Genomic DNA, 27,202 nt, shown 5'->3' with positions numbered 1-27,202 from the left:
GGGAAGGCTTGGTGACTTTGGTCAGTGATTCAGCAGCAACCGTTCAGATTCCCAAAAGTGTCTGGAATCATTGTGGAACATGAACAAAGACTTCTGTCCAGTATCAGTAGTTACAGTTAGATGCTTGGGCCCCCAACAATGGATAGAAGTGCACCACTGTGTAGTGTGCACAAGTATCTAAGCTATGCTTCACACCCTTTCTCTCGCACACACACAAAATCAAACATATACACTTTCCATATTAAGCCCAGTGGAGGCACTTCATATGAAATAGTAACTGTAAACCTGACTTTCTCGGGCTTTAACATGGCAGTACCACATAATAGAACAGGTCAATCAGGTCAAATGGAACAACAGGTACATTGCTTGGCTCACAGCAGCAACAGTTGGTCCATTTCCACTGCAAAGATTTACCATCTCGCATTTCAAAAATCCATGACAACACAGTATAAATAGTAACCTTTATTCCACTAGTACAACCCCATACATCATTACTATATATACAGTTGCAGTCTGAAGTTTACATACACCTTAGCCAAATACATTTAAACTCAGTTTTTCACAATTCCTGACATTTAATCCTAGTAAGAATTCCCTGTCTTAGGTCAGTTAGGATCACCACTTTACTTTAAGAATGTGAAATGTCAGAATAATAGTAGAGAGAATGATTTATTTCGGCTTTTATTTCTTTCATCACATTCCCAGTGGGTCAGAAGTTTACATACACTCAATTAGAATTTGGTAGCATTGCCTTTAAATTGCTTAACTTGGGTCAAACGTTTTGGGTAGCCTTCCACAAGCTTCCCACAATAAGTTGGGTGAATTTTGGCCCATTCCTCCTGACAGAGCTGGTGTAACCAAGCTTTAACTTCCTGACTGATGTCTTGAGATGTTGATTCAATATGTCCACGTAATTTTCCTTCCTCATTATGTCATCTATTTTGTGAAGTGCAACAGTCCCTCCTGTAGCAAAGCACCCCCACAGCATGATGCTGCCACCCCCGTGCTTCACGGTTGGGATGGTGTTCTTCGGCTTGCAAGCGTACCCCTTTTTCCTCCAAACATAACGATGGTCATTATGGCCAAACAGTTCTATTTTTGTTTCATCAGACCAGAGGACATTTCTCCAAAAAGTATGATCTTTGTCCCCATGTGCAGTTGCAAACCGTAGTCTGGCTTTTTGGAGCAGTGGCTTCTTCCATGCTGAGCGGCCTTTCAGGTTATGTCGATATAGGACTTGTTTTACTGTGGATATAGATACTTTTGTACCTGTTTCCTCCAGCATCTTCACAAGGGCCTTTGCTGTTGTTCTGGGAATTATTTGCACTTTTCGCACCAAAGTACGTTCATCTCTGGAGACACAACACGTCTCCTTCCTGAGCAGTATGATGGCTGCGTGGTCCCATGGTGCTTATACTTGCGTACTATTGTTTGTACAGATGAACGTGGTACATTGAGGCATTTGGAAATTGCTCCAATGGATGAACCAGACTTGTGGAGGTCTACAGAAAAATTGTTCTGAGGTCTTGCCTGATTTCTTTTGATTTTCCCATGATGTCAAGCAAAGAGGCACTGAGTTTGAAGGTAGGCCTTGAAATACATCCACAGGTACACCTCCAATTGACTCAAATGATGTCAATTAGCATATCATGACATCATTTTCTGGAATTTTCAAAGCTGTTTAAAGGCACAGTCATTTTAGTGTATGTAAACTTCAGTGAATTACAAGTGAAATAATCTGTCTGTAAACAATTGTTGGAAAAATTACTTGTCATGCACAAAGTAGATGTCCTAACTGACTTGCCAAAACTATAGTTTGTTAACAAGAAATGTATGGAGTGGTTGAAAAACTAGTTTTAATGACTCCAACCTAAGTGTATGTAAACTTCCGACTTCAACTGTACACACACACACAAATCGCACTATTGTGTGTTCAAACTGGAATTCAATAGCAGCTTCAAGGGCCAGGCACATCAGGAACACAACAGTAGTAAGAGCCAAACAACAGAATCTAGCTACTGCCCTCAGGTAAGAAATCTCAATCCATAACATTAAAGGTGCTACCCATTGGGGCAAATTCTATCTGGAAGCTCAGTGAATTGCAACAGCACTAGGCTGCTTTCAAAACAAAATCTACCCTCTCCCCCGCAACACGGAGGAGACTCACGCTTGAGCCTTTTAGTTTAGTTTTTGGTCCACCAGCTTAAAAACAGCAGTAAAACTATATTTTTTTGTTTCTTGAAAATATATTTCACAGAGATTTAGATGGTACAATGATTCCCTACAGTATTCAGTGCTTGTTTTCTCACATACAACAGAAATTGAGTAAACCGTGTAGAATTTTAGCAACCAGGAAATTAGAGCGATTTTTACATTGGCCGCTTGACCCGATTTCCACTTGATAACACAGCCAAAGTCAAAACAGCTTTCCCATTTTGACAACAGATGTAATCAATAGACAAATATCACAGCTAATCACAACACTGGTGGGCAGTTATGCAATACAGTGAACCACTATCATTCCACTATTACTGCAGATATATTATGGCCATTTTCTGAAATGACAATGCAAAATAAAAAATCCTATGTGTAGCACCTTTAAGGCTATATAAAATTACTGCTATGACTTTTCCATCTCTTACTGAATGCAGCTAATTGTGAGACATCAGTTTGCATTGTTTTGTGTCTGATGATATGCTTTACCTATGGCACCTATGAGGAAAAACCTATGGCTTCAGGATGCAGTGATCAAGGAAATAAATTAGCTAAGAACTAAATTACTGTAGTGTATTTGTCACGTAGAAACAACTAAAGAAACGTAGTCTGAAGACCATAGTTACAGCCCAGTGCCACACACACCTATAAAACTCTGCTAAATACTTTCCATCCTTTAAAGGAGGATTTTTAATTAGCAATTTAACAGTGTCCTTTAATGAAAACATATGCAGAAACAATTGCTAGTATCATAACTATTTTCGATTTGGGATCCTACACCATGCACTGTTTGAGGAAATCCGGCATGGTGTAGAAAGTCATACAACATTTAAGGTATCGAGGGTAACTAATATAACATTTAAGGCTTTTTTTCAAGAGTTATCATGGAGGAGGAATGAGGGGCCATCACAAGAGTAAGCCGTTACCCAAGCTAAACTGAGGAAAAACGCACCATGCTAGACCCATAGAAATATAATTACTTAGAAGTAATTATAGTTCTATGATTAGACCCATCTACTAGCATGAGGTAACCTGCATTTCAAAGAACTGGACTGAACCACAGTTCTCCTTTCTAGGTAGTACAGAGACAATACATAGTTAGGATAAGGCTAGCAAGTGAAGGAAGAGTGGTCTCCTACGAAGCAAGCTAGATCTACTCAGGGTTTTCTAAAGCTAACCAGCTTCCGTTAGCTTCACATTCCAGCTCTTATCCGTACTAAGACGGTGGATATTGCTCGTCCGTCTGCCACTAACTCTAGCAATGCTAGTAACTGCACGTGTATGTCGCACATTGCTAGTCGAATGCTGAACTTTTCGTTAAGACAATGCTGAAACGTCAATCCATGGGCGAGTCAGTGCCACATTTTCATTTGTGCCGAAATCATGGTATGAAATGGGCTTTTAGAAGAACAATCTTTATTACTTATCGTTGATGCCAACGTGGTGTGCTTATTAATGAACAACCACAAGCACCTTTTTCCCCACTCCTATCGATAACCTTATTTTATTAAGTCGTAAAAAAGTGTTACTGGGCATGACGTTTAAAATGCATTGTCATTAAACTGTGTAATGGGATATTTTAACATTACTCTTTAAGACAAAAAAAAACATATATTTAATCAGTCATCTTCCTCAAATGAAGGGGATCATGACGCAATCTTTGCAAGAGGGAGGGAATCTGACTTTGTTGGTCCTCAACTCGTGGCTCAGTCATTTCATTCAGGGTAAGTGGAATTAGCCATGAGTTAGCCTTCCCCAGAGCAGGTTAGTTCTGAAGGATTTATTGCCATAGAGATTTACCTGGCTAAAAGGTGAGCCACTTTCGTATGACCAGTTATCCAGAGTTGACCAAAGTTACCTCGCTAACTCCTCAAACCTGCTTCGTAGGATACCCCTCAGCTTACCACAACCCCCACAGACAGGCAAAGATCCACAAGGAATTGTTTACAGTAGTATAGTGGTGAAAGTATTAAATACCATTTTAACCCTCTGGTATATACACTTGCAAGTGATCAATTTGGTCTTTGCACACAGACAATTCCTTTCAAGATCAGGGGATTGATTGTACAGGGTTCACGTTATTCAAATACATGTAATGTTTTTCCCAAAGTTAGGTTTTGTTCCTTTTGTAAATGTTTAGCATAACATTTCAATTCTCCAAGTCCTCATACTGAAAACGTCACCAGTAAAATTCAAGTAGAAACAATTAAAGTAACAGCACAAGGTAGGGATAAAATAAAACAATTAAAAACAACTTCAAAAGCACTCTGTCTCAAGGCCTTACCACACACACAAGAGGACAGGACACAATGGCTGTAGCCTTACCTTACTGTATATGGGGAGAGATTGAAGAAATAATATATTCTTAGACATGGACCTGATTCATATTAGCATACAAAAATACCCCTTCAGCAAATCAGTCTCATTGGGGGCATTAACAAGCATGCATCCTCCATGTCTATATGGAATTTTCAGCCGCTGCATAATTGTAAATGTAAACATAAGTCAGGAAAGTAGACCCCATTTTCTGCCACTGCATTGGCAGCTGTAAGGCCACTAATATTGTAAAAGGGAGTGGTTGGTTCCATGACAACCTGGGCATAACTGGCGCTTATTATGTTGACAGGAAGTAGCCCTACTAGGTTCTCTACCTAGTCCTAGATCACAATAGCGTATCCCAGAAAATACTACAAGCAGCAGATGTCCATGTTGTGGTATGAGTAAGTGTTCCTCATCACTGGAATAACAATCTAAAACCCTTCATCTGGCACTAAGGATAACAGATACCTTTTAATTGGCTGAGGAAGCATTTCTTAAATACAGACAAGTCAGCTATTGAACATTGAGAGCAGGAACAACCGACTAGGGAGAACATTCAATTGATCACTTGCAAGATCTCTACAACATGTGGAAACCTGATTGTAACCTTGAATCATTCACCAACCATAACACACGACTGGTGAGATGAAGACAGATAGATCTATCTATCTATAGCCTGGGTGGTGAGCTTGGATATTTCTACCATTGCCTAGCTCTGGGCCCTGGCCTGGAGCTCTGCCCATGGGGGGCCTGTGCATCTTCCCCATGGCTCCTGGGTTCTGCTGGAATGCCTGGAACTCCCCAGCCAGGTAATCAGACACATTCTGCTGCATCAGCTTGGTCTGACTTGGACCTGGGACCCCAGGTCTGGCTCCTGGTCGGTACTGTGATCCTGGTGTGCTGCAGTCTATGGAGGCCCCTGCCGGGCCCCCCTGGAAGGCCATGGGCAAATCCTGTGGGCCTAGGCCGTCACTTTTGGCTGCTTGTAGGACGCTGCCCCATGGAACCTGCAGGTGGGGCCCGTTGGTGTAGCTTGGCATGGTGCCGCCTGCTGGGCCGGTGACGGGGGGCGAGGAAGTTGTCTTGTCTGATGGGTGTTTAAGGGGGAAGGCTTGTGGCTGCGAGGCCAGCAGCTCGTGGCGGTAGTTGAGGGTCTTGGCAGAGAAGCCAGGCCCAGAGGGGGCTTCTCTCCTGGGGTTCTTACAGGGGTGGGCTCCCTCAGGCAGGTGCTGCATGTGAGCCAGCTGGTGCTGGTTCCAGGAGCGCTGCTGTTGGAGTTGCTGCTGTTGGAGCGGATGTTGCTGCTGTAACTGATGTTGTTGCTGCTGCTGGTGAACCTGTTGGAGCTGCTGTAACTGATGTTGTTGTTGATGCTGGTGAGCCTGTTGTAACTGCTGTAATTGCTGCTGCTGTAACTGCTGCGTCATGTCAGTGTGGAAAGCAGGTGGCATCCTGTTCATGACAGCCATGTTGGGCTGTAGGCCACTAGCACCCGCAGGGCCCTGGGATCCTCCAGGGACCTTCTCTTTCGGGCCCAGCAGGCAGGAGGGAAGGAGGCCCAGATTGTGGGGTGTGTTGACCCTGGAACTGGCGTTGATGAGGAGGTTACGGCTGATGGGGCTGGGGTTGGCGATCTGGCCCTCGCACACCGAAGTGGAGCCCATTCCGGCCCGAGCCTGGCAGAACTGCTTGATCTGGTGCACGATGCTGCTCAGGTCGGTGCCCGGCCGGTTGTGGTGCAGGCCGGCCGCCATGGACAGTGGGATGGTGGAGGTAGATACGGTTACGTTTGGCGGGGCGTCTGCGTCTGGCAGCTTCCTGGGGCCTGGCTGGGGCTGCAGGACATTGGAAGCAGAGGGGGAGCCAGGGCCGGTACCGGAGGCCTGGGGGAGAGGCTGAGACGGGGGGAGGCCCTGGGAATGTTGCAGACTGGGTGGCTGGGCCTGGGCCACATCAGGCAGGTGTCGCAGGCCCTGGGGGAGAGGCTGTGACAGGGGCAGGCTCTGGGGGTGCTGCAGGCCCTGGGAATGTTGCAGACTCGGTGGAGGCTGGGCCTGGGTCACGTCAGGCAGGTGCCGGAGACCTTGAGCCCGAGCCACAGCCTGCTGTAGTAAAGCTTGTTGGTGGGGAAGTGTCTGGTGCTGCAGAGTCTGATGATGAAGAAGATGCTGCTGTTGTTGCTGCTGTAAGGTTTGTGGCCGAGTCGGAGTTTGCTGCTGCTGCTGTAAAGTCTGCGTGTGAGGCAAACTCTGCTGCCGCTGGAGATTCTGCTGTAAAGTTTGAGGGTGGGCCATGTTCTGTTGCTGTAAAGTTTGAGGGTGAGCCATGTTCTGTTGCTGTAAAGTTTGAGGGTGAGGTTGAGGCATATTCTGTGGCTGTAAAGTCATGGGGTGAGCCATGTTGTGCTGCTGCTGTAGAGCATGCTGTGGATGTGGGAGGCTCTGTTTCTGGGCCAATGCCTGGGGCTGGGTTTGAGACATGCCCTGGACGTGGGGGACAGGCAGGGGGAGGTTTAAAGTGCTCTGAACGACGTACGGCCCGCTGTGGAGGTTCATGGCTGCTTTGGGAAGCAGACGGGCTTGGCTGCTGTCTTTGCCGGGCGAAGTGCGGAGGACGGCCAGGAGGCCCGCTCTGGTGCTGCTGACCTGAGACGGGTAGGGGCTGTGGCGCTGGCTGGAGGTGGATGTGTCCAACCCGTTCACCGTGCGGCGGATGTGCTTCCTCTGTGGTACTTTGACACTGTTGGGGAAGATCTTTATGGTCAGAGGCTTGTTGGCGACTTTCTTAGCAAAGGCATCCAATTCTGCTGGGGTTGGATAGTTGGCAGATCTCATCTTCTGTGTAGTGTCCCCTAGGATGGGAACAAGGATAGAGAGAGAGAACAAGGAATTTGAGCCTAACCAAGGTTAGTTCAAAGTTCATTCAACTAATGACTGGAAAGGATATACAACTCATTAAGTGGAAATATGAAGAGGAAACTGAAATTATAGTACTCAATTCTATCAGATAAAACACTTACATTGCTGAAGTCTAGTGTTCATCTGCGTGTGGGAGAGAAATCGGGTGGTAGGGTCACCTGATGATGCTGGCAGACAGGCCAGCATGTCACACTTCCACTAATGCAACATGGGAAACGCTCTCCTCACCATGCTGAGAGAGACACACACGTCAGCAGTCAAACACCACATTGACCATGTAAAATGACCCAGCCATAAAGCTATCTATTTCCTGTACATTGTGTGACCTTTCTAAAATGGCAGTCAGTAGTCGGTAATTAGCCGGCATTTGTGCCTCAGCCTTCTACAGCAAGTACCCTGCCTGCAGCTAGACAGAGACAGCAGCGGGTTTAAGATTGAGACGCCTTATCTCCTTTCCTAGGGCACAGCAGGACAGACTGCATGATGGCTACCGAGAGAGCCTCCAGCTGGCTCCACCAATCTCTATGTCTGCATCCCAAATTACACCCTATTCCCTATATAGTATACTACTCTTGACCAGGGCCCATAGAGTGGTGAGGAGGAAGAGGAGCTCCACAGACCCTTAGTGTCCGGAAGTAATTTAGCCATTCATTGTAGTCATTGTGATCTGTAGAGTTGATATTTTCTCAAGTTTTCTTGTGTCAATTACCTCGTGACATTCCTGGATAACTCATTATATTAATAAAGTCTGATTCAATCAACAACTACAATAGTCAGTTGAAAAAAGGTTCTGGGTACAAGACTGTGTACATATCTGGCTGTGTTGGCAAAATCACTACATATCCCATCAAGCCAAGTGGGGAGAGGTTGCCCTATGTAACAGTTCCAAGACCAGCCAGATATGTCCAGCTAACCCTACGCCAATGAAGACGATGGATCTGCAAACTGAACTTGGATCCGCATTAAGTAGCAATGATATCCTTCACCACCATCATCTTTCGACAGATATCTGGAAACATTCATGAATATTCAACAAATGTTTATTTCCAGCAAAGTTCTTAGTTACATGATTGTATAACTAGCAAAGGAATTTTGAAGTTGAGGGTGCCAGCTGGACACACATGCACACTAGGCTAATTCAGGAAACAGATTGTAGTTTTTATGCCCTGATATAAGGAACCGGCTGCGAAAAGTTTGATTAAACAATTCAGACTGAAATGAATAAATCAGTTGAAATATTTAAAGAGAGCAAATTGATATACAATCCCGAAATCAGCTGTAACTGTCAACAGTAAAACAAAGCCCAAAATGATGTTTGAGTGAAACCTGAATACAGAAAATGAATGGTGAATTCCCTTCTGGACACAATAGACTCCTCACCACTTTATTCATTTACATTTTAGTCATTTAGCAGACGCTCTTATCCAGAGCGACTTACAGGAGCAATTAGGGTTAAGTGCCTTGCTCAAGGGCACATTAACGTCATTTAGCAGACGCTCTTAGCCAGAGCGACTCACAAATTGGTGCGTTCACCCTATAGCCAGTGGGATAACCACTTTACAATTTGGGGGGGGGGGGGGTAGAAGGATTACTTTATCCTATCCCAGGTATTCCTTAAAGAGGTGGGGTTTCAAATGTCTCCGGAAGGTGGTGAGTGACTCCGCTGTCCTGGCGTCGTGAGGGAGCTTGTTCCCTCATAGGGCTCTGGTTAAAAGTAGTACACTATTTAGGGACTAGGGTACCATTTAGGAGTGTATGTGTGTCAATACTTTACAATACTAAGTGATGCAGAACAGCTTTGTGTTAAGTATGTATGTAATGGTGCTTTGTCACCCAGAACCCTTTTCAGTTCTGGAACAAAGCTAAATGTGTCAGAATCCAGAAGTCCCAATCACTCAAGCATGATAGGTCTTACATTGTAGCTGGTTAGTGTATCCAGCTAACCAGTTCTTGAAAGTGATGGACATGTAGCTACTAGTTACAATAAATATACTCAGTCTGATGACTGGGTCTACCAGAAATGTTATTGCATCATTGCGTAAATATCAATAACCCTAGTCATTCAACGTGGCTCTAGCCTGAGTAGGGCTTCTCTGATCAAGAATGCCTGACCATTAATATAACTAGCTAACTAGTTATGAACAAAGCTCATTCTTAAATACTAACTAGCTGGTGTCATCGTTGTGCAGCATTGTTGTCTAGTAGTCAATAGACCATTTAAAATGTAAATGAGCACTAGCTAGCTACTGTACTGACAATATTAGCGTGCCAAAACGTATGTTTTTTTTTCAAACTTATAACATAACACTGGCATTGTAGTTCTAAATCAGTAACGTTACTTAGGCTACAGTTACACGAGAAGGTAACTAGCTAAATTAGTCGGTTAATAAAGCCAGCCATGTAGCTAGCGATGATGAATGATAACAAGCTAGTGTTAAATACCCCGAGTCATAGCACCACAAAGCACTGAACACTTCTTTGTGCTGCTAGCGATCAGCTAGGCTAACTAGCTAACGTTGGCCTGCTATCATAGCCGGCTTCTGATAGTTACTGAAGTAAACATTTTGCAAAGGAAACACTGAAAACAAATAACACGCAAAATACTTACTCCCCGCGAAATCAAGAGAAAGGCATTTGCAAAAACCTCATTTTAGCGAGATGATCGAACATCGATATTTTGGTTATTATGTTAGCTCACCGATTCTTTCTTTCTGCTGCTTGCTTTCTGCAACAGCAACTTTGAGAACGCATGCGCAGTAGGCACTCTGAGTTTTAGGACCTTTATTCCGCATATTTTAGGTGTGCATACTCAATGCCTGACTAATATTCCTTGGTAATAACTGATAGAGGTGAAAGTGCTGAGATTCTTCCTGCAAGATGCATTAAAAACGATTTATGATAAGGATTGATTGAATTAATGAGTGACAGGCCTTGGCTCAAGTTAGTAAAGTATTGCATTCTAGCAAGACTAACTTGTTTTACATACCATGAATGTTGCAGCTAGCTTTGATCATACTGTCCACCCCAGACTATACATCAGTATCTATGCTGTACACCCTGTCGTGTATTGAATTATTATATTGCCATTAGAAAAAGAGCACAACAATGTTGTAATTTTATTAGAATGAAGACTGAAATATGGTAATATGTTACAGATGGATAACATTCACAAATAACATGTAGGATCACTTGTGTTGTCCTGTTGAGAAATAAAAAAAAACATCTACATTGACACAAAACTGGTGGCATGAGTGCATGCACATCTCTATATTTGACACATAACAGTAAAGTGAATATTATTTTCACACAAAAATGACATTTTGAAAGGACCTCAGTATCCAACATACAGTATCTTTAGTGGTTTGTCAAAAAAATAAAAGCTTAGTCAGAACAATGCATTTGGTCGTGAAGCCACAATGTAACTCAAAAATCTAAATTACAGCTGTTACACAACTGAAACCTTTTCACAGTATTGGCAAAATTACAATGGCTGCAATGAAGTGGAGTCAAATCAATTTGAGGGCAGCAAAAAAGAAACATAACAGTTTAACAGTCCTTCAGAGTAGTCATTTTCATTTTACTAATTAAAAGAACATTACGATATGTCTGAGAGGGGGAAAGGACAAGAAAACATTTTTCCAATTCAAACATTATTTGAGCGCTGATATTCTTTACAAAAAAGCACTGAGCAAATTATAATCTGTCCACTTACATGATAGCTGGACTTTTCCCATCTTGGTTTACCATTTCACATGATCTTATATTGAATAGTGCAAGTCACCAAATCAGTGATGATGGCATCCACATATATTAAAAATGAACAAGAAGATCTGCCATTTCCCTGTCCTTGTACAAAGGGCTACTCTCCACCTTGGTTCAGATTACAATGTAAATAGTGATACTAAACAACAAGCAGAAAGTTAGTCTTCTACCTCTACTATGACTAATCACAATACAACAAAAAGCCAATATAATCAGATTGTGATGTTCAGTCTTGGAATGAGCTCAACAAACAGATAATATGGAGGTAATGTGGAATGACAATAGTGTAACAGTACATATACCCATTTTAACAATTATATATAATTAAAAGCAAAATAAATGACTAAATACATTGAACAGCATTGTTTGAACAGGAGTGATTCTTTCTCTGACACAAGTGTATGATATACAGAGTTATCTTTAACAAAGATTACATCATGGTAAGAACCTGAAAGGCTGTCTTACATGACTTAAAATGTACTTATATTACTATATAAAACTGCAACAAGTGTCTGTCAATGTTATAATCAAGTCACACTAATCAAATTAACAATTAAATGAAGAAATCAACAGAATGAACAAAATTACTTCTTAAAACATATCACAGCTCATATTTTTTTAAAATATGAATTCCTATAAAATAAAAATTATAAGGAGCAATGACTAGTTTGGCTACGAGTAACGCCATTTTACTTCTTCTTGGACTCAAAAACCCTTCAATATTTCACATACTGAACTTTCTCCAGGACAAAGAGTTCTCTCAATAAATTACCCTGCATCATAGAAACCCACAAAGTCTTCATCTCTCCCTCAAACTTAATTCAAGTCAATTCAGTACTTCAACTTATTTTACGCCAATTCAGAAAGGTGCATCATAGCCAAAGAAACAAAGGACTGCCAATCAGGTTTCTGGGATGAGTAAAAAAGGCCATTCTTGTTGCTATAAATGAAAGTATCTTTGAAATAATGTACTAAACATAATGTTTACAACATAAAACTAAATGAAAAGACATGATTTCTTGTTGAGTGGGACGAATTCCCAGTTACCCAGAGTTTTGACTAAGTAGAAGCCTAAATCAATTATTTGAGGATAGTAAGCAGTGAGCACCTTGTTTCATGTAGCACTTGATACAACTTGTCACCTGATTGTGAAAACCCATTACTCATCATAAAGGACACAAATGAAATCAGCTAAATGAAAAGGTATATACATTAGGGAAGTTACTGTACTCTAACCTATACAATAGTCACATGATAGCAAGATGAGATCATTACTGAGTAATCATGAAGTGTATAATAGGCAAGGTGAGTACAACTTTGAAAGAAAATCACTGAGATTGCTCTTCTTGACAGCTGTTCACTGAAATTAAATGGTAAGGTAGAGACTAAATAGGTATATGAGTTTTAAAAAAAAGGCTCAGTTCATGCTAAATTATAATGCATCCCATGTGATCTACTTATTGTACAAAGCTTCCATGATTCAAAAAGTAGTGAACTCAAAGATACATAGAGTATATAAAGGAGCAGCGGTACATGCAGATATTCTGGTCCTGTAGAAATTAAGGCACCAGAGGTTTTTTTAAAATCCACTTGTTCATATTTAATAAATAAATAAATAATAATAATTTCAAGTGTATTGAAGGCAGTCTATGAGAGTGCATAAAACAGATATCAGAGTAGAAGCGAGAGATTGTTTTCAGGCCTGAGCATCGGTCATCCTCTGCAGTAGTGGGATCTGTTGAATAGGAAACAAAAACAATTCAATTTAGGCTAGAAAGAGATATTGTACGCTAAGGTTTCATTTCACAATTTCAGAAAAATTGCATGTAGGTTGGAACAATCCAGCAGCACTAATAGGATTCTCTAGGACATATTGGCTAATTCATAGAATTAGAATTACTAGAACAGACATTACCACTCTATTCAAGTCAACATTCCATGATGGGTGTAATTATATTTCTATGGACTCACTAATCTATGTTTTACCTACCATTTTCACCATGCATGTCTGTTGAACAATACCATACTGAAGCTAAATGAAATTCCACTTCCTGTCCAGCCCCTAATTACCTTTGATAGGTCAATTCCTGTGAGGGCGTTGACGGACACAGGAAGTTCAGCCAGGAGGCGGTTCACTTCCCCTGTCACATGGTTGCCCTCCCCGCTCAGGATGACTATCTCTTTGGTCCTGGCCAGCGGTGCCGCCACCTTGGCTGCAATCTAGGAAGACACGGGCACATTGAGATGTTTTTATTGTGCTCACATCACAAGACACGTTTATGGTATATAATGTCATATTACATCAACTGATGTAAACCCCCGGTTGAACAAATCATCTGACTTGTGAGTCACTTTAAGATGGTGTAATCTGCCACTTGTACATGTAGGCTACCACACCTAACACTGGCTGACAAAGATACTGTAGATAACTACTGGTGGGTTATGACTGATACAACTGTACTTTGTCCAGTCAGAAATAAAAAGTCAAACACTGGCTTGTCATTATTACTGTGACTAGATTTCCACTATTTATTACTGCTTTATTAGTATCAATATGACTAGGTTTATTTGGGGGCATGTTAATGAGTGTGTCTACTGTATATCTGCACATTACTACCTCAATATGAATACATCTGTATGAAGGTCTCGTGAAGGCAGTAGTGATATAATTTGATCAAATCTAAACAATTCAAATGCACGCGTGGATACACTGCATTTAAAACAATCAACGCAATATGACTTATGTGACTTAATTCCATAGTGTGTTACCTTGGGCAGGGCCTCCAGGACCAGAGCAGTCTTGGCTGCCTCTCCATACTGCTGGTAGGCCTCAGCCTTCAGCCTCATCTTCTCAGCCTCAGCCTTCCCTATCGCCTCTATGGAGCCGGCCTCTGCCTCGCCTATCCTCCGGATCTTCTCTGCCTCCGCCTGGGCCGTCAGAACCTTCTTCATCCTGAAAGACACAACACACTCGTATCAGAACTGGGAAACTAGATTGTTTTCCAAGAGACAAAAAGTATCTGTGTTTCCAAAAGAAACAATGAGTAATTAATATGCTATTATTGTGTAATTACCATTTTACCAGCTCACTTATAAAAAAACGGGACATTTTTGCACTGTTAAATAAAGTGCTACCAATCCACTCATGAGAAAATGTTTTTGTGATAGAAGACAATGCACATTAAGTTGAGTGGAATCACTAGTGAATGACAGTTTGTATGTTACAGCTAGGTAAGCGTATAATGGGACTGTGGATATGTTCTGTTATGATATGATATAAAAGGTATTCCTACTTCTGTCCCTCAGCCAGCTGCTGCATCTTGTATGCCTCTGCCTCGGCAGGCCTCTTCACCATGGCGATGAGCTCCTTCTCTGTACGGACAATCTCCTTCTCCTCAATGGTGATCTGCTTCTTCCTCTGAACCACCTCAATCTCTATCTCCTCCAGCCTAATCTTCTGCTGTTCTTTAGCTGCCTGCAGCTCATAGGCCAGCTGGGCCTCAGCTTTCTGGAGACACAGAGAGACATGACCATGAAGTCCATGTTGAAGCACACAGACAGAGAGACAAGATCATGACATGGCCGTCTAAGTTGATAGAGGAGTTTTAATGTTGAGGTTGGCTGGAGGGAGCGTTTGGCTGCTTAGGGCTATATTAAATGTTCATTCCGGGCTCTCTGATCGCGTAAGATGTCGCATTAACTAAATTACTAAAGCCTAATGATAATTTAGACTCGGATGGACCAACATCATAGAATAATTTAGTAGACTGGAATTTCTATCGCACTGTACTCATTTAACTGGCATTCAAGAGTGGAGTATGGAGTTCATGCAGACCTTGGTGTTGACTTCTTGGTTGAAAGCAGCCTTCTGCAGTTCAAGTTCTCGTTTGGAGTCGGCCATCTTGGTGTCGGCCAGGAACTTGACATACATCATCTCCTTCTTGCACTCCGCTTCCTGGCGAGAGAGAGTGAGACAACGAGAGAGAGAGAGAGAAGAGTACATGAGAGAGAGAGGAGTACATGTGAGAGAGAGATTAGAATGTACATGAGAGAAGGGGCAAAAGGATGAGGACAGGAAAATGGGAAATTAATAAATTAAGAAAATGAGCGTACAAACTTCTCAAATTAATGTATGTACATTAATACAGACAAACAGAGCCCCATAAATAATTGCCCCTCTGGAATTAATCAAGTTTATTGAATGTAATCTTACTCGTATCCCAGCATCCCTTTCTGCCTCTGCCACACCAATGTCTGCATCCCTCTGGACTGCTGCTGTCTGAGTCTTCCCTAGTGAGCTCAGGTAGTCCAGTTTATCATAGACATCCTACAAAGACACACACACACACACACTAGCTCAGATTACTATACACAACCCGAGACACTTGAGGGAACAAAAACGTCAATAAATGTCCAACATCAACATGTGATAACATCTAATTGATTGTCGCACTTGCAGTGAAGAGTGAAGAGCTGATAATAAAAAGAGGATCTCATTGAAGGGGACTGTGACAGTCTAGGCTAACTCACAGCTAGTTAGAACTACTACCAGTCCACATTAATCAATCCTAATCAACAACGGTGAAGACTAGTTAAGTGGAGTCTCCTCCCAATCAACAGGTTTACATCATCAATTAAATTCCATAGGATAACAAACACCAATAAGACAGCAAAGGCAAAAAACAAAAACATTCAAAATAAAAAGGTGTGTTTAACTGCATTTACCCTCCACATTTCATGGCACCACTGACCGACTCACCTTGATAGTGAAGCTGAGAATCTCAATGCCCATTCTGCCCACGTCGGGCGCTGCCACCTCCCTCACCAGCTGTGCAAACTTGTCCCTGTCCTGGTAGATTTGCTCCACCGTCAGTGTGCCTGTAAAGAGGGGAGAGCAGCAGAGCCTGTCAGTCTCTCTACAACACTGGATATAGACCTACTTCACTTACTGACTTTACTTTAGTAAGGCTATCCCACATGGTAGTCAAATAATCACTGAAATTCATGGGTATTTACAAAGATTAAATGAATTGTTAAAAACACATAGATCTATAAAGTCGTCATCATCATATAGTAAAACATGATACATCTCATAATACAGAACATATAACGTTAACTTTTCAATAGTGCAGTCTGTAGATTCTCGGATTTCATGTTTGTGGTTTTAGAAGTTACCCTTTTACACATTCAGGCTCTCATTACATTGACTGTAATTTATATTTTAATTTAGACAGGCTATTTTTAGTACAAAGCTTGAACAAACTGTTTGAAAAGCTACCCATCAGCAATTATTTGTTGTTGAAAAACTACCCATCAGCAAAAACCATGTGTGTGTGTGTGGGACGCTGAGGTTTAGCCACTGATTTACATCAGCTAACAGAGAACAAAGCTGACAACAACCAACTGAAATCAATGGATGACCATAATAGACATAATTTTCACTTTGGAGAGATTCTCCTCACCTAGAATTGAGCGTAAATGTCCCTCCAAGGTTTGCAAAACCACTCCTTTGATTTCGGGGACGGATTTGCCCAAAAACTGCTCGCAAGCAATTGCCAGAAGATCATGATCTGTCATCACTTTGATCTGGAGAAGAGATGAAGAAGAGGGTTAGAAAGACAGACTGTGGCCTGGTTGCATACGAAAATATGAATCACTGTGCTTTAACTTGATCTATGGCTGTAAGTTAGGTTACACAAGGAGTTAGTCCTTGGTTTACATGAATGTATTTTGCATACTCAGAACAGAATCTGTCCTGTGACACAGAAAGAGCTTACAGTACATGGAGTAGCTACAACTGCAGTTTGTAAACTGGTATGCCACAATGAGATATGAAATCAATAACAGTTAGTTATAAATAGGTAAGACATTTTCCAATTCAATGGTGTCGGTTTCATTCAATTGACAAAATTATACTTTGACACTGTTTTCATTGACAACGCATTTTATGAGACAAATGATGGAGGTATGTCATGGTGGTGACTAGTCTCTTTCCAGCTGTTTTTTGTATTTTTTTTACCTGTGCCACCCCAGTGACAGTGATGGCGACCCCCTCTGCAGTCTCAACATCCTCACACTTGGGTTGGAGTGTCATAATCTCCAGGGTAATCCTATATGAGGAAAAAAAGTATTTTAGGTAATGCAGACCTTAAAGGGGCAGTTGAAACAATAACATGTTCACTCCCCACTGTTTCGGTAAAAAGCTAAGGGATGGGGCTGTAGAAATGCAACCACTCAAAATCATAGACAGAGCTATGGATACAAGGACTGACCAGCCTTGATTTCAAAATTATAGTTTTAACTATGTTGTGAGGCTATACAGTGTTTGTTTACATTCACTTTGTTTACAAACATTGGAGTAAGAGAAGCTTATATTTTGGGTTCTGATGGGGTACGACAGTTGAATTAGCTCATGAGGCCTTTATAAGTTAAATTATTAATGAATCAATGGGTACATATCATTAACCAAAAAAGGATATACCAACTGCATATTGTCCCTTTAACAGCACAATAACAGAGGCAGAGGAGAAAAATGCTCTGCATCAGTATTATGTGACAATGTGTCACTGACAACACATGTGGAGCAGAAGTAATGGAATAATTTAGAGGCTCAGCTGAAATATTGTTATCTTATGATTGTTATCTTATCTCATCATTGAATAAATATAATTGGGAAGTCAAATGAGGAGTTTCACAATGGCGACATTTCAGTGATGGAATATTTCTATAGTGGAACGTTTGTTTCTGGAGATGTACTACTTCTATTGCCACACACTTCCTTGACACACTCCCCAAACGACTAATGGCTAGTTACTGGCTATTGAGCAAAAATAAACCTGAAGAAACCCTAAACAAAACATTGCATGCTTTCATGTAAACCCAGGGGACAATGACTTACAGTCAGTTAATAAACAGAGGACAGCACCTAACCTACTGTGAAAAGGGTAAGAATGGGGCCAAGTGACACACAGGAAAGAAGGCAGAAGAGTGAATGTGTACTGTAGTTTAAGAAGGTGGGGCCAAGTGTCCTTTGCCATGTTTCCATTTGAAACATCCAGAACTCATTCACACAATGTAGGTCAGTCAGGAAAGTGTGGCACAGAATAAAATAGTCTTCCACGCACGTGCACACACCTCCTGGCTGATTGTCAGGCCGCAGATGGTGTGTTTACTGAATTGTAGGTGATCATTGAAGAAATCTAAGGTAGCTGAAAGACCTGTTGGAGCTGTGTCCATAAATGATTGTGGGTTTCTAAACCTCAGGCAGCCCTTTTATCCAACTTAGTATTTGTATGGAAACATGTAGTTTTATTTATCCATTGAATAAATAAAACAAGCCTCCTCTAGACCATTTGCAAAACAACCCATGATTGCTGATAGACTGATGAAGACAATTCTATAGCATGCAATGACATCATCAATGGTCTCACCTTTGAATGTCAGTGATGAGCCACCAGGCCCAGGCCCAGCCCCCCACCATGTAGGTCTTCTCATCTGAACCACAACAGGCACCTGAGAAATGAAACAGACAAGGTGTGAGTCAGTGGCACAAGATTTCCATCTGGGATAGACTCCATCATTCATTATTGATGCTCAGTTGACACCCTTCTTAGTTTTTACCACAACAATTCCTTTGTCTTGCTGCTATGCACTAGCTAGGTTACTACAGGTCAAATGTAAAACATGTAGGTATAAGCTACTCAGACTTCTATAAGAGTAGGCTACATGATTACATAGCCTTGTGTATAATTTCCCTGCAAGCATAGAAATCCCTTGGCTTTGCACTTGGTAGTTAAGTGAGGATCATATTACAGTGTACAGTGAGGGAAAAAAGTATTTGATCCCCTGCTGATTTTGTACGTTTGCCCACTGAAAAAAAAATGATCAGTCTATAATTTTAATGATTTAGATCTTCCTAAAGTCATTAAGGTTTCGAGGCTGACGTTTGGCAACTCGAACCTTCAGCTTCCTCCAAAGATTTTCTATGGGATTAAGGTCTGGAGACTGGCTAGGCCACTCCAGGAACTTAATGTGCTTCTTCTTGAGCCACTCCTTTGTTGCCTTGGCCGTGCGTTATGGGTCATTGTCATGCTGGAATACCCATCCACGACCCATTTTCAATGCCCTGGCTGAGGGAAGGAGGTTCTCACCCAAGATTTGACGGTACATGGCCCCGTCCATCGTCCCTTTGATGCGGTGAAGTTGTCCTGTCCCCTTAGCAGAAAAACACCTTCAAAGCATAATGTTTCCACCTCCATGTTTGAAGGTGGGGATGGTGTTCTTGGGGTCATAGGCAGCATTCCTCCTCCTCCTCCAAACACGGCGAGTTGAGTTGATGACAAAGAGCTCAATTTCGGTCTCATCTGACCACAACACTTTCACCCAGTTCTCCTCTGAATCATTCAGATGTTCATTGGCAAACTTCAGACGGGCATGTCTATGTGCTTTCTTGATCAGGGGGACCTTGTGGGTGCTGCAGGATTTCAGTCCTTCACGGCATAGTGTGTTACCAATTGTTTTCTTGGTGACTATGGTCCCAGTTGCCTTGAGATCATTGACAAGATCCTTCCGTGTAGTTCTGGGCCGATTCCTCACCGTTCTCATGATCATTGCAACTCCACGAGGTGAGATCTTGCATGGAGCCCCAGGCTGAGGGAGATTGACAGGTCTTTTGTGTTTCTTCCATTTGCGAATAATCACACCAACTGTTGTCACCTTCTCACCAAGCTGCTTGGCGATGGTCTTGTAGCCCATTCCAGCCTTGTGTAGGTCTACAATCTTGTCCCTGACATCCTTGGAGGGCTCTTTGGTCTTGGCCATGGTGGATAGTTTGGAATCTGATTGATTGATTGCTTCTGAGAACAAGTGTCTTTTATACAGGTAACAAACTGAGATTAGGAGCACTCCCTTTAAGAGTGTGGTCCTAATCTCAGCTCGTTACCTGTATAAAAGACACCTGGGAGCCAGAAATCTTTCTGATTGAGAGGGGGTCAAATACTTATTTTCCTCATTAAAATGCAAATCAATTGATAACATTTTTGACATGCGTTTTTCTGGATGTTTTTGTTGTTATTCTGTCTCTCACTGTTCAAATAAACCTACCATTAAAATTATAGACTGATCATTTCTTTGTCAGTGGGCAAACGTACAAAATCAGCAGGGGATCAAATACTTTTTTCCCCCTCACTGTACATAGCTAAGGATGTAGTAACTCAACCAATCAAAACATGGAAGTGTTGGTATCACTTAGCTCTTTCAAAACTATAATTTTTACCTAAAATACTTTTGTCCCGCATATAGGATTACACTGGAGATCATGATGCTCCAACCCAAGTGTGAGGATGTTGAGGACTGCAGAGGGGGTCGCCATCACTGTCACGGCACAAGTTTAAATAAAAAAACACAACCTTTCCATAGCCTCGCTTCTCAGGCATATTGCATGACTGTTATTTGGAGTTGTGGGAAAGACCCACAGCTGGAAAGAGACTAGTTGCCACATTGCATTAGCAAGGCTATCATCCCATTTCAGCATTTCCAGATTTCAAATAAAATTTTATTTGTCACATGCACCGAATACAACAGGTTTAGACCTTACCGTGAAATGCTTACTTACAAGCCCTTAACCAACAATGCAGTTCAAGAAATAGTAATGTAAATAGTCCGGGTGGCCATTTGATTAATTGTTCAGCAGTCTTATGGCTTGGGGGGTAGAAGCTGTTAAGGAGCCTTTTGGACCTAGATTTGGGTGATTGGAGTCTTCGACAATTTTTTTGGCCTTCCTCTGACACCGCCTAGTATATAGGTCCTGGATGGCAGGAAGCTTGGCCCCAGTGATGTACTGGGCCGTACGCACTACCCTCTGTAGCGCCTTACGGTCTGGTGCCGAGCAGTTGCCATACCAGGCGGTGATGCAACCGGTCAGGATGCTCTCGATGGTGCATCTGTAGAACTTTGAGGATTTTTGGGTCCCGTGCCAAATCTTTTCAGTCTCCTGATGGGGAAAAGGTGTTGTCGTGCCCTCTTCACGACTGTCTTGGTGTGCTTGAACCATGATAGTTTGTTGGTGATGTGGACACAAAGGAACTTGAAACTCTCGACCCGCTCCACTACAGCCCCGTCGATGTGAATGGGGGCAAATTTGGCCCTCCTTTTCCTGTAGTCCACGATCATCTCCTTTGTCTTGCTCACGCTGAGGGAGAGGTTGTTGTCCTGGCACCACACTGCTAGGTCTCTGACCTCCTCCCTATAGGCTGTCTCATCATTGTCGGTGATCAGGCCTACCACTGTTGTGTCGTCAGCAAACATAATGATGATGTTGGAGTCGTGCTTGGCCACACAGTCGTGGATGAACAGGGAGTACAGGAAGGGACTAAGCACGCACCCCTGAGGGGCCCCCGTTTTGAGGATCAGCGTGGCAGATGTGTTGTTGCCTACCCTTACCACCTGGGGGTGGCCCATCAGGAAGTCCAGGATCCAGTTGCAGAGGGAGGTGTTTAGTCCCAGGGCCCTAAGCTTAGTGATGAGCTTTGTGGGCACTATGGTGTTGAACGCTGAGCTGTAGTCAATGAACAGCATTCTCACATAGGTGTTCCTCTTGTCCAGGTGGGAAAGGGCAGTGTGGACTGCGATTGCATAATCTGTGGATCTGTTGGGGCGGAATGCGAATTGGAGTGGGTCTAGGGTTTCCGGGATGATGGTGTTGATGTGAGCCATGACCAGCCTTTCAAAGCACTTCTGGCTACCGACGTGGTAGTCATTTAGGCAGGTTGCCTTCGCTTTCTTGGGCACAGGGTCTATGGTGGTGTGATTGAAACATGTAGGTATTACAGACTGTAACGCCAGGGTAAAGCGTCTGCTAAATGGCATATTATTATTATTATTATTATAATATTATATTAATCACTTGAAATGGCTAACTAGCTAGCTGAATGCTAAAGAGGGTCACCATGGTAGCAAACGCCAGTTAGCCACAGGAATGCAATTTGGCCAGAGATGGGGGAGGGAGTGAGACACCCCACTAGCAGTTTTTTTCTGGTTCAGTGAAAGTCAATTAACTAAGTAGACCAGATGCAGCTGCTATTGCATTGGTGTCTATAGGAGACAAAACCATTTAAGTAGACCGGAACTGACCATTATTTCTCTCAATGGTAAACAGCCTGAGTGAACCATCTTCAATTATCCACCATCTTTGATTAGCTCAGTCACCAGTTAACCCAACCTTGTCTCAGAGCATTTCGTATTATTCTGTACATAAATCCGAGATGCGCCATTTAGTATGATATGTTACATTTGGTATGGTTACATAAAACAGATGGTTACTTAAGGCAAAAACGAAAGTTGGGTTCTTTGAGTTCGAATCTCAAAGAACCCAAAGGTTGCGAGTTCGAATCTGAAAACGGACAAGTTTAGCAGCTTTTCAACTACTTCCTACTTTTTAGCTACTTTGCAACTAATAACCCTCACATTAACCCTTTAATATATAATATAATATATATGCCATTTAGCAGACGCTTTTATCCAAAGCGACTTACAGTCATGCGTGCATACATTTTTGCCTTTCAGCTAAACCTTCCCCTGACCCTTTAACCTAACTCCTAAACTTAACCCTAACCCCTAGCCTAGCTAACGTCAGCAAGCTACCAAACGTTAGCCACCTAGCTAGAATTCGTAACATATCATACATTTTTCAAATTCGTAACATATTGTACGAATTGTAATTCGTAACATATCATAGTGAATGGATTGTCTCGGCTTTACATACATAATAATAATACATGTTCTGAAACCAGGTTGGTTAACCAGCTGGTACCAACCTAGCCCAATATGTACACTTAAGGAGCCTAACTTTACTGTTACTCATTAGTCCAAGGACCTTATGTTATTTTCACAGGTAGACTGGCCCTGGAAGGCAAATAATAAATATATCGATTCTCAAATGCATACAGTTCCAGAAACATAAATACCTACTTTCATATCACATTTACATTTCACAAATGCAAAATACACACTGTTTTAACCGGCTTTATCACAGTTGCAGCCGAATGTATTTTTCAGTGACAATACGTTTCTGGCGGCCTTCTTCGGTTACACACAGGTGTTCGGTGCACGCTAGATAGCTCATTAGTACAGGTGGTCCCTCTGTCTTCCGTAAACAGTAAACACGTGCTTTAACATAGAGATATAGCTGTGTGGGAACAATAACCCTATAAAAAGGTGTGTATCAATTTAACATTTTGTTTTTTGAAAATGGTTTCTTTGATACGAAAGATAAGGTCCTTATGCTTCCAAAATCATACCACAATCAATGCGTGTTAATGTTCAGACTGAGCGTTGCTCTTAACAAAACTCCCCAAAAAACTCTCCCCTACAGATAACAAAACTCCCCCATAGAAGACGCCTTCGTCCAATGACTCTTATGATGTGTAAAGTAATAGAACTAAGAGACATGATCAAGGGCTAGTAACAACCTAGTTAAATCAAATCAAATCAAATGTTATTGGTCACATGCGCCGAATACAACAGGTGCAGACATTACAGTGAAATGCTTACCGGTACTTACAGCCCTTAACCAACAGTGCATTTATTTTTAACAAAAAAAGTAAAAATAAAACAACAACAAAAAAAGTGTTGAGAAAAAAAAGAGCAGAAGTAAAATAACAGTAGGGAGGCTATATATACAGGGGGGTACCGGTGCAGAGTCAATGTGCGGGGGCACCGGCTAGTTGAGATAGTTGAAGTAATATGTACATGTGGGTAGAGTTAAAGTGACTATGCATAAATAATTAACAGAGTAGCAGCAGCGTAAAAAGGATGGGGTGGGGGGGCAGTGCAAATAGTCCACTACATTAGTGAAGCGATATGATTTGTTATGTAGTTTATCCATCGAGCAAAATCAATGCAATGACCGTTTCATTAACTAGCTAGTTATACATTAACTGAAAACCGTTGGTAAACGAATAAGTTAACAAAATAACCATACATTAACAATTAAGCTTGTTGGCTAGCTACGTTAGCTTCCTAGCTACAGTAGCATGGCAGGAAGGGGGAAACACCTACCAGAGACAACCACGGCTTCATTTGGTCCAACTGTAAGGCAGCTACCCATCTTCTTCCGGTGATATATCCTCACAACTATGCGTGAAACAGTTCTGTATTGTACTATCTATTGGTTGTGTGGTTAAATATCTCTCAATTCGATTAAAAACAGTAACATTCACAGCGTCTTTGCCACCTTCAAACCTATTAAATCTCCTGCAAGCCCCCGCCCCAAATCAAGACGGTGACGTAGCCTAGCTAGAAGCTAACGTTTGTCAACACAACATGACCTGCCCACTTCAGGGGGCTCTCTCCCTTCCCATGCAGTGTACTAGTAGCCACTATGTAGTAGCAGTTTCATCTACTGTCTACCTGACGTTTGTCTGTATCATCGATGCACTCTCCACTCAAGATACTGCTACTGACTGCCTAGACATCTGAAGCTGTGGAAGAACATCAACCATGAAACACCAGATCCTTACATTTGTTTTTGTTTGTAATGAAAAGTGCTATTTAAAATAAATATATTATTATTATATGAAATGCTCCTCCTCTTACTCTCTGACAGTACTAACAACAGATTTGGTGCTTTCAAGACAACTGGGTACTCGGAAAAAATGTCAAATCATGATGTCAGTGAACTTCAGCTCGTAAAGGCGGAGCTCTAGAAAGATGCCCGAGTTTCCTACTTGGAATTCAGAGTTGGATGACCGTTCAAAACTATTTTTCCAAGTCGAAGATAGTTTTTTTCCCCCGAGTTCCCAGTTGTCTTGAACACACTTGAACGTGTCAATAGAACAAGGCAACATTAAACATGTAATCCCCCACGAATGATGCAGCGCCACCCTTGGGCCAATCAGTGTATCAAAATGGGTTGTGTCTGAGATATCACCTGTGAATAACGTATGTACAGTTGATTAATAATTTTGTAAATGCCAGATCTCTATGGCAAGACGCATCATTCACCCAAGTTTTGGCCAGTGGTGTCTTAGATATCGCGTGGGTTAGTTAGACTCATATCCCTCTGCATCTGTGCCAAATTCCATCACTCTTAGTCAAACATATCAAGAGATATAAACATGTGCCCATTATAGCGCCACCGTGAGGTCGATATGAATGTTATTGTATATGTTGAGTCTTGACAGTGTTTGCAATATGTGAACGAAATTGTGTTACATTAGGAATATCCTTGACTGATTTATATGCGTTTATGTGCCAGACCACGCCCACATGAATGTTTATTGGTCAATAGCAGCCATGTTGTTTTAGGTACTAGTCTTGAAACTATAGCTTAGCCATAGATGTCAAATATCAAGTTTCGTGAAGATCGGTAATTTGGTTCCAGAAGAGTAGCATTGTAAGAGTTTTTCACAACATTCTAAACGTCGAAAAATCCATCATGGCAGACCTTATGGGTCACTGAGGCAAATTTGTTCCTTGTAAGGAGAAGGACCTATGTACATAATTTCATGACTTTAGGTCAAACAGGGTGAGGGGCGTGAACTTTCAAATCTGCATTTTCAATCTCTTGTTATAGCGCCACCATCTGGCCTATCAGTGATCTAGCCTCCTCCCGAATGCCTTTTAGTCTGAGTACCAGTCTCTTTAGCTAACATTCCACACCTTGCCACTCCCAAAGAGACTGGTACCCAGGCTAACTGCCTTCCATTTTGAAGACATTTATTTTCATTGTTAGAGCAGCCACTTGAGTATCTGGTCAATATAATGGATAATCTGTGGTCATACAGGATAACTGAAATTGGTTAGTAACACAGGATATCTCAATTGGCCCAAGAGGGGGGGATGGAGGGGCACTGCATCATTCCTGGGGGACCACATGTTTACTGTTGCTTTGTTATACAATGGGTTAGTTGTAACAATCTTTGGTAGTAAGTTGAGCTACAGCTACGACAGGAAGTTACTTTTTCGTAGCAAATCAAATCAAATTTTATTTGCCACATGCGCCGAATACAACAGGTGTAGACATTACCGTGAAATGCTTACTTACAGCCCTTAACCAACAATGCATTTATTTTTTAATAAAAAAGTAAAATAAAACAACAACAACAAAAAAGTGTTGCGAAAAAAAGAGCAGAAGTAAAATAAAAAACAGTAGGGAGGCTGTTGTTTACAAATATACACAGACCGCCACCCCTTGTCTTACCGGAGTCCGCCGTTCTATCCTGCCGATGTAGCGTATATCCCGTCATCTGTATGTTGTCCATGTCGTCGTTCAGCCACGACTCGGTGAAACATAAGATATTACAGTTTTTAATGTCCCGTTGGTAGGATAACCGTAATCGTAGGTCATCTAATTTATTTTCAAATGATTGAACATTGGCTAATAGGATTGATGGAAGAGGCAGTTTACTCGCTCGCCGTCGGATCCTTACAAGGCACCCCTGTGTGATAGAAGGAGTCAGGCGCAGGAGAGTAATACGCATCCAAAAAGTTTATTCAGTCGATAAACAGTTGCGCAAGCATGCGACAACAAAACTCAGGCACAGGGGACATTTCTACCCTGGCAACAAGGTAAGGGTAGCTCAACCGAGCTACACACAGCTCACTACAAACAATCACCCACACAGACGAGGAAGCAGAGTGAACACTTATACAATGACTAATTGGGGATAAGGACCAGGTGTGTGTGATTAATTAGACAAGACAAGTGGAGTGATGATAAATGGATCGGCAGCAGCTAGTAAGCCGGTGACGACGAACGCTGAAACCTGCCCGAACAAGGAGGGGAAGCAGCCTCGGCGGAAGTCGTGACAGTACCCACCCCTTAACGCGCGGCTCCAGCAGCGCGCCGACCCCGGCCTCAGGGATGGCCAGGAGGACGCGGAGCAGGGCGAGCCGAATGGCGATGGTGGAAATCCCATGGAGGGATCGAGGATATCCCTCACCGGGACCCAGCATCGTTCCTCTAGACCGTACCCCTCCCACTCCACGAG

The 27,202-nt window shown here is 42.2% G+C and overlaps 2 protein-coding genes across 2 annotated transcripts; both read right to left on the bottom strand.

The window, feature by feature from the left end:
• Window positions 1-447: 447 nt before the first annotated feature.
• Window positions 448-10,169, bottom strand: LOC311106078 (protein FAM222B-like). The gene is made up of 3 exons (XM_084148373.1): window positions 10,060-10,169; window positions 7,553-7,683; window positions 448-7,384 (listed from the first exon to the last, which is right to left on the bottom strand). The coding sequence occupies exons 2-3, from the start codon at window positions 7,635-7,637 to the stop codon at window positions 5,199-5,201; spliced, it is 2,271 nt and encodes a 756-aa protein (XP_084004499.1). The 5' UTR covers window positions 7,638-7,683; window positions 10,060-10,169; the 3' UTR covers window positions 448-5,198.
• Window positions 10,170-10,549: 380 nt separating this feature from the next.
• On the bottom strand, window positions 10,550-24,467 carry LOC311105539 (flotillin-2-like). The gene is made up of 11 exons (XM_084147716.1): window positions 24,270-24,467; window positions 18,644-18,725; window positions 17,233-17,323; window positions 16,676-16,799; window positions 15,973-16,091; window positions 15,427-15,540; window positions 15,049-15,168; window positions 14,507-14,721; window positions 13,983-14,166; window positions 13,284-13,433; window positions 10,550-12,948 (listed from the first exon to the last, which is right to left on the bottom strand). Exons 1-11 carry the CDS (start codon window positions 24,316-24,318, stop codon window positions 12,910-12,912), a joined length of 1,287 nt encoding a protein of 428 aa, XP_084003842.1. The 5' UTR covers window positions 24,319-24,467; the 3' UTR covers window positions 10,550-12,909.
• Between the last annotated feature and the right edge of the window lie 2,735 nt (window positions 24,468-27,202).

Source organism: Coregonus lavaretus, assembly GCF_964263955.1.
Source record: "Coregonus lavaretus genome assembly, chromosome: 30".
NCBI lineage: Eukaryota > Metazoa > Chordata > Actinopteri > Salmoniformes > Salmonidae > Coregonus > Coregonus lavaretus.
This window is presented reverse-complemented; position numbering and strand designations above follow the sequence as displayed.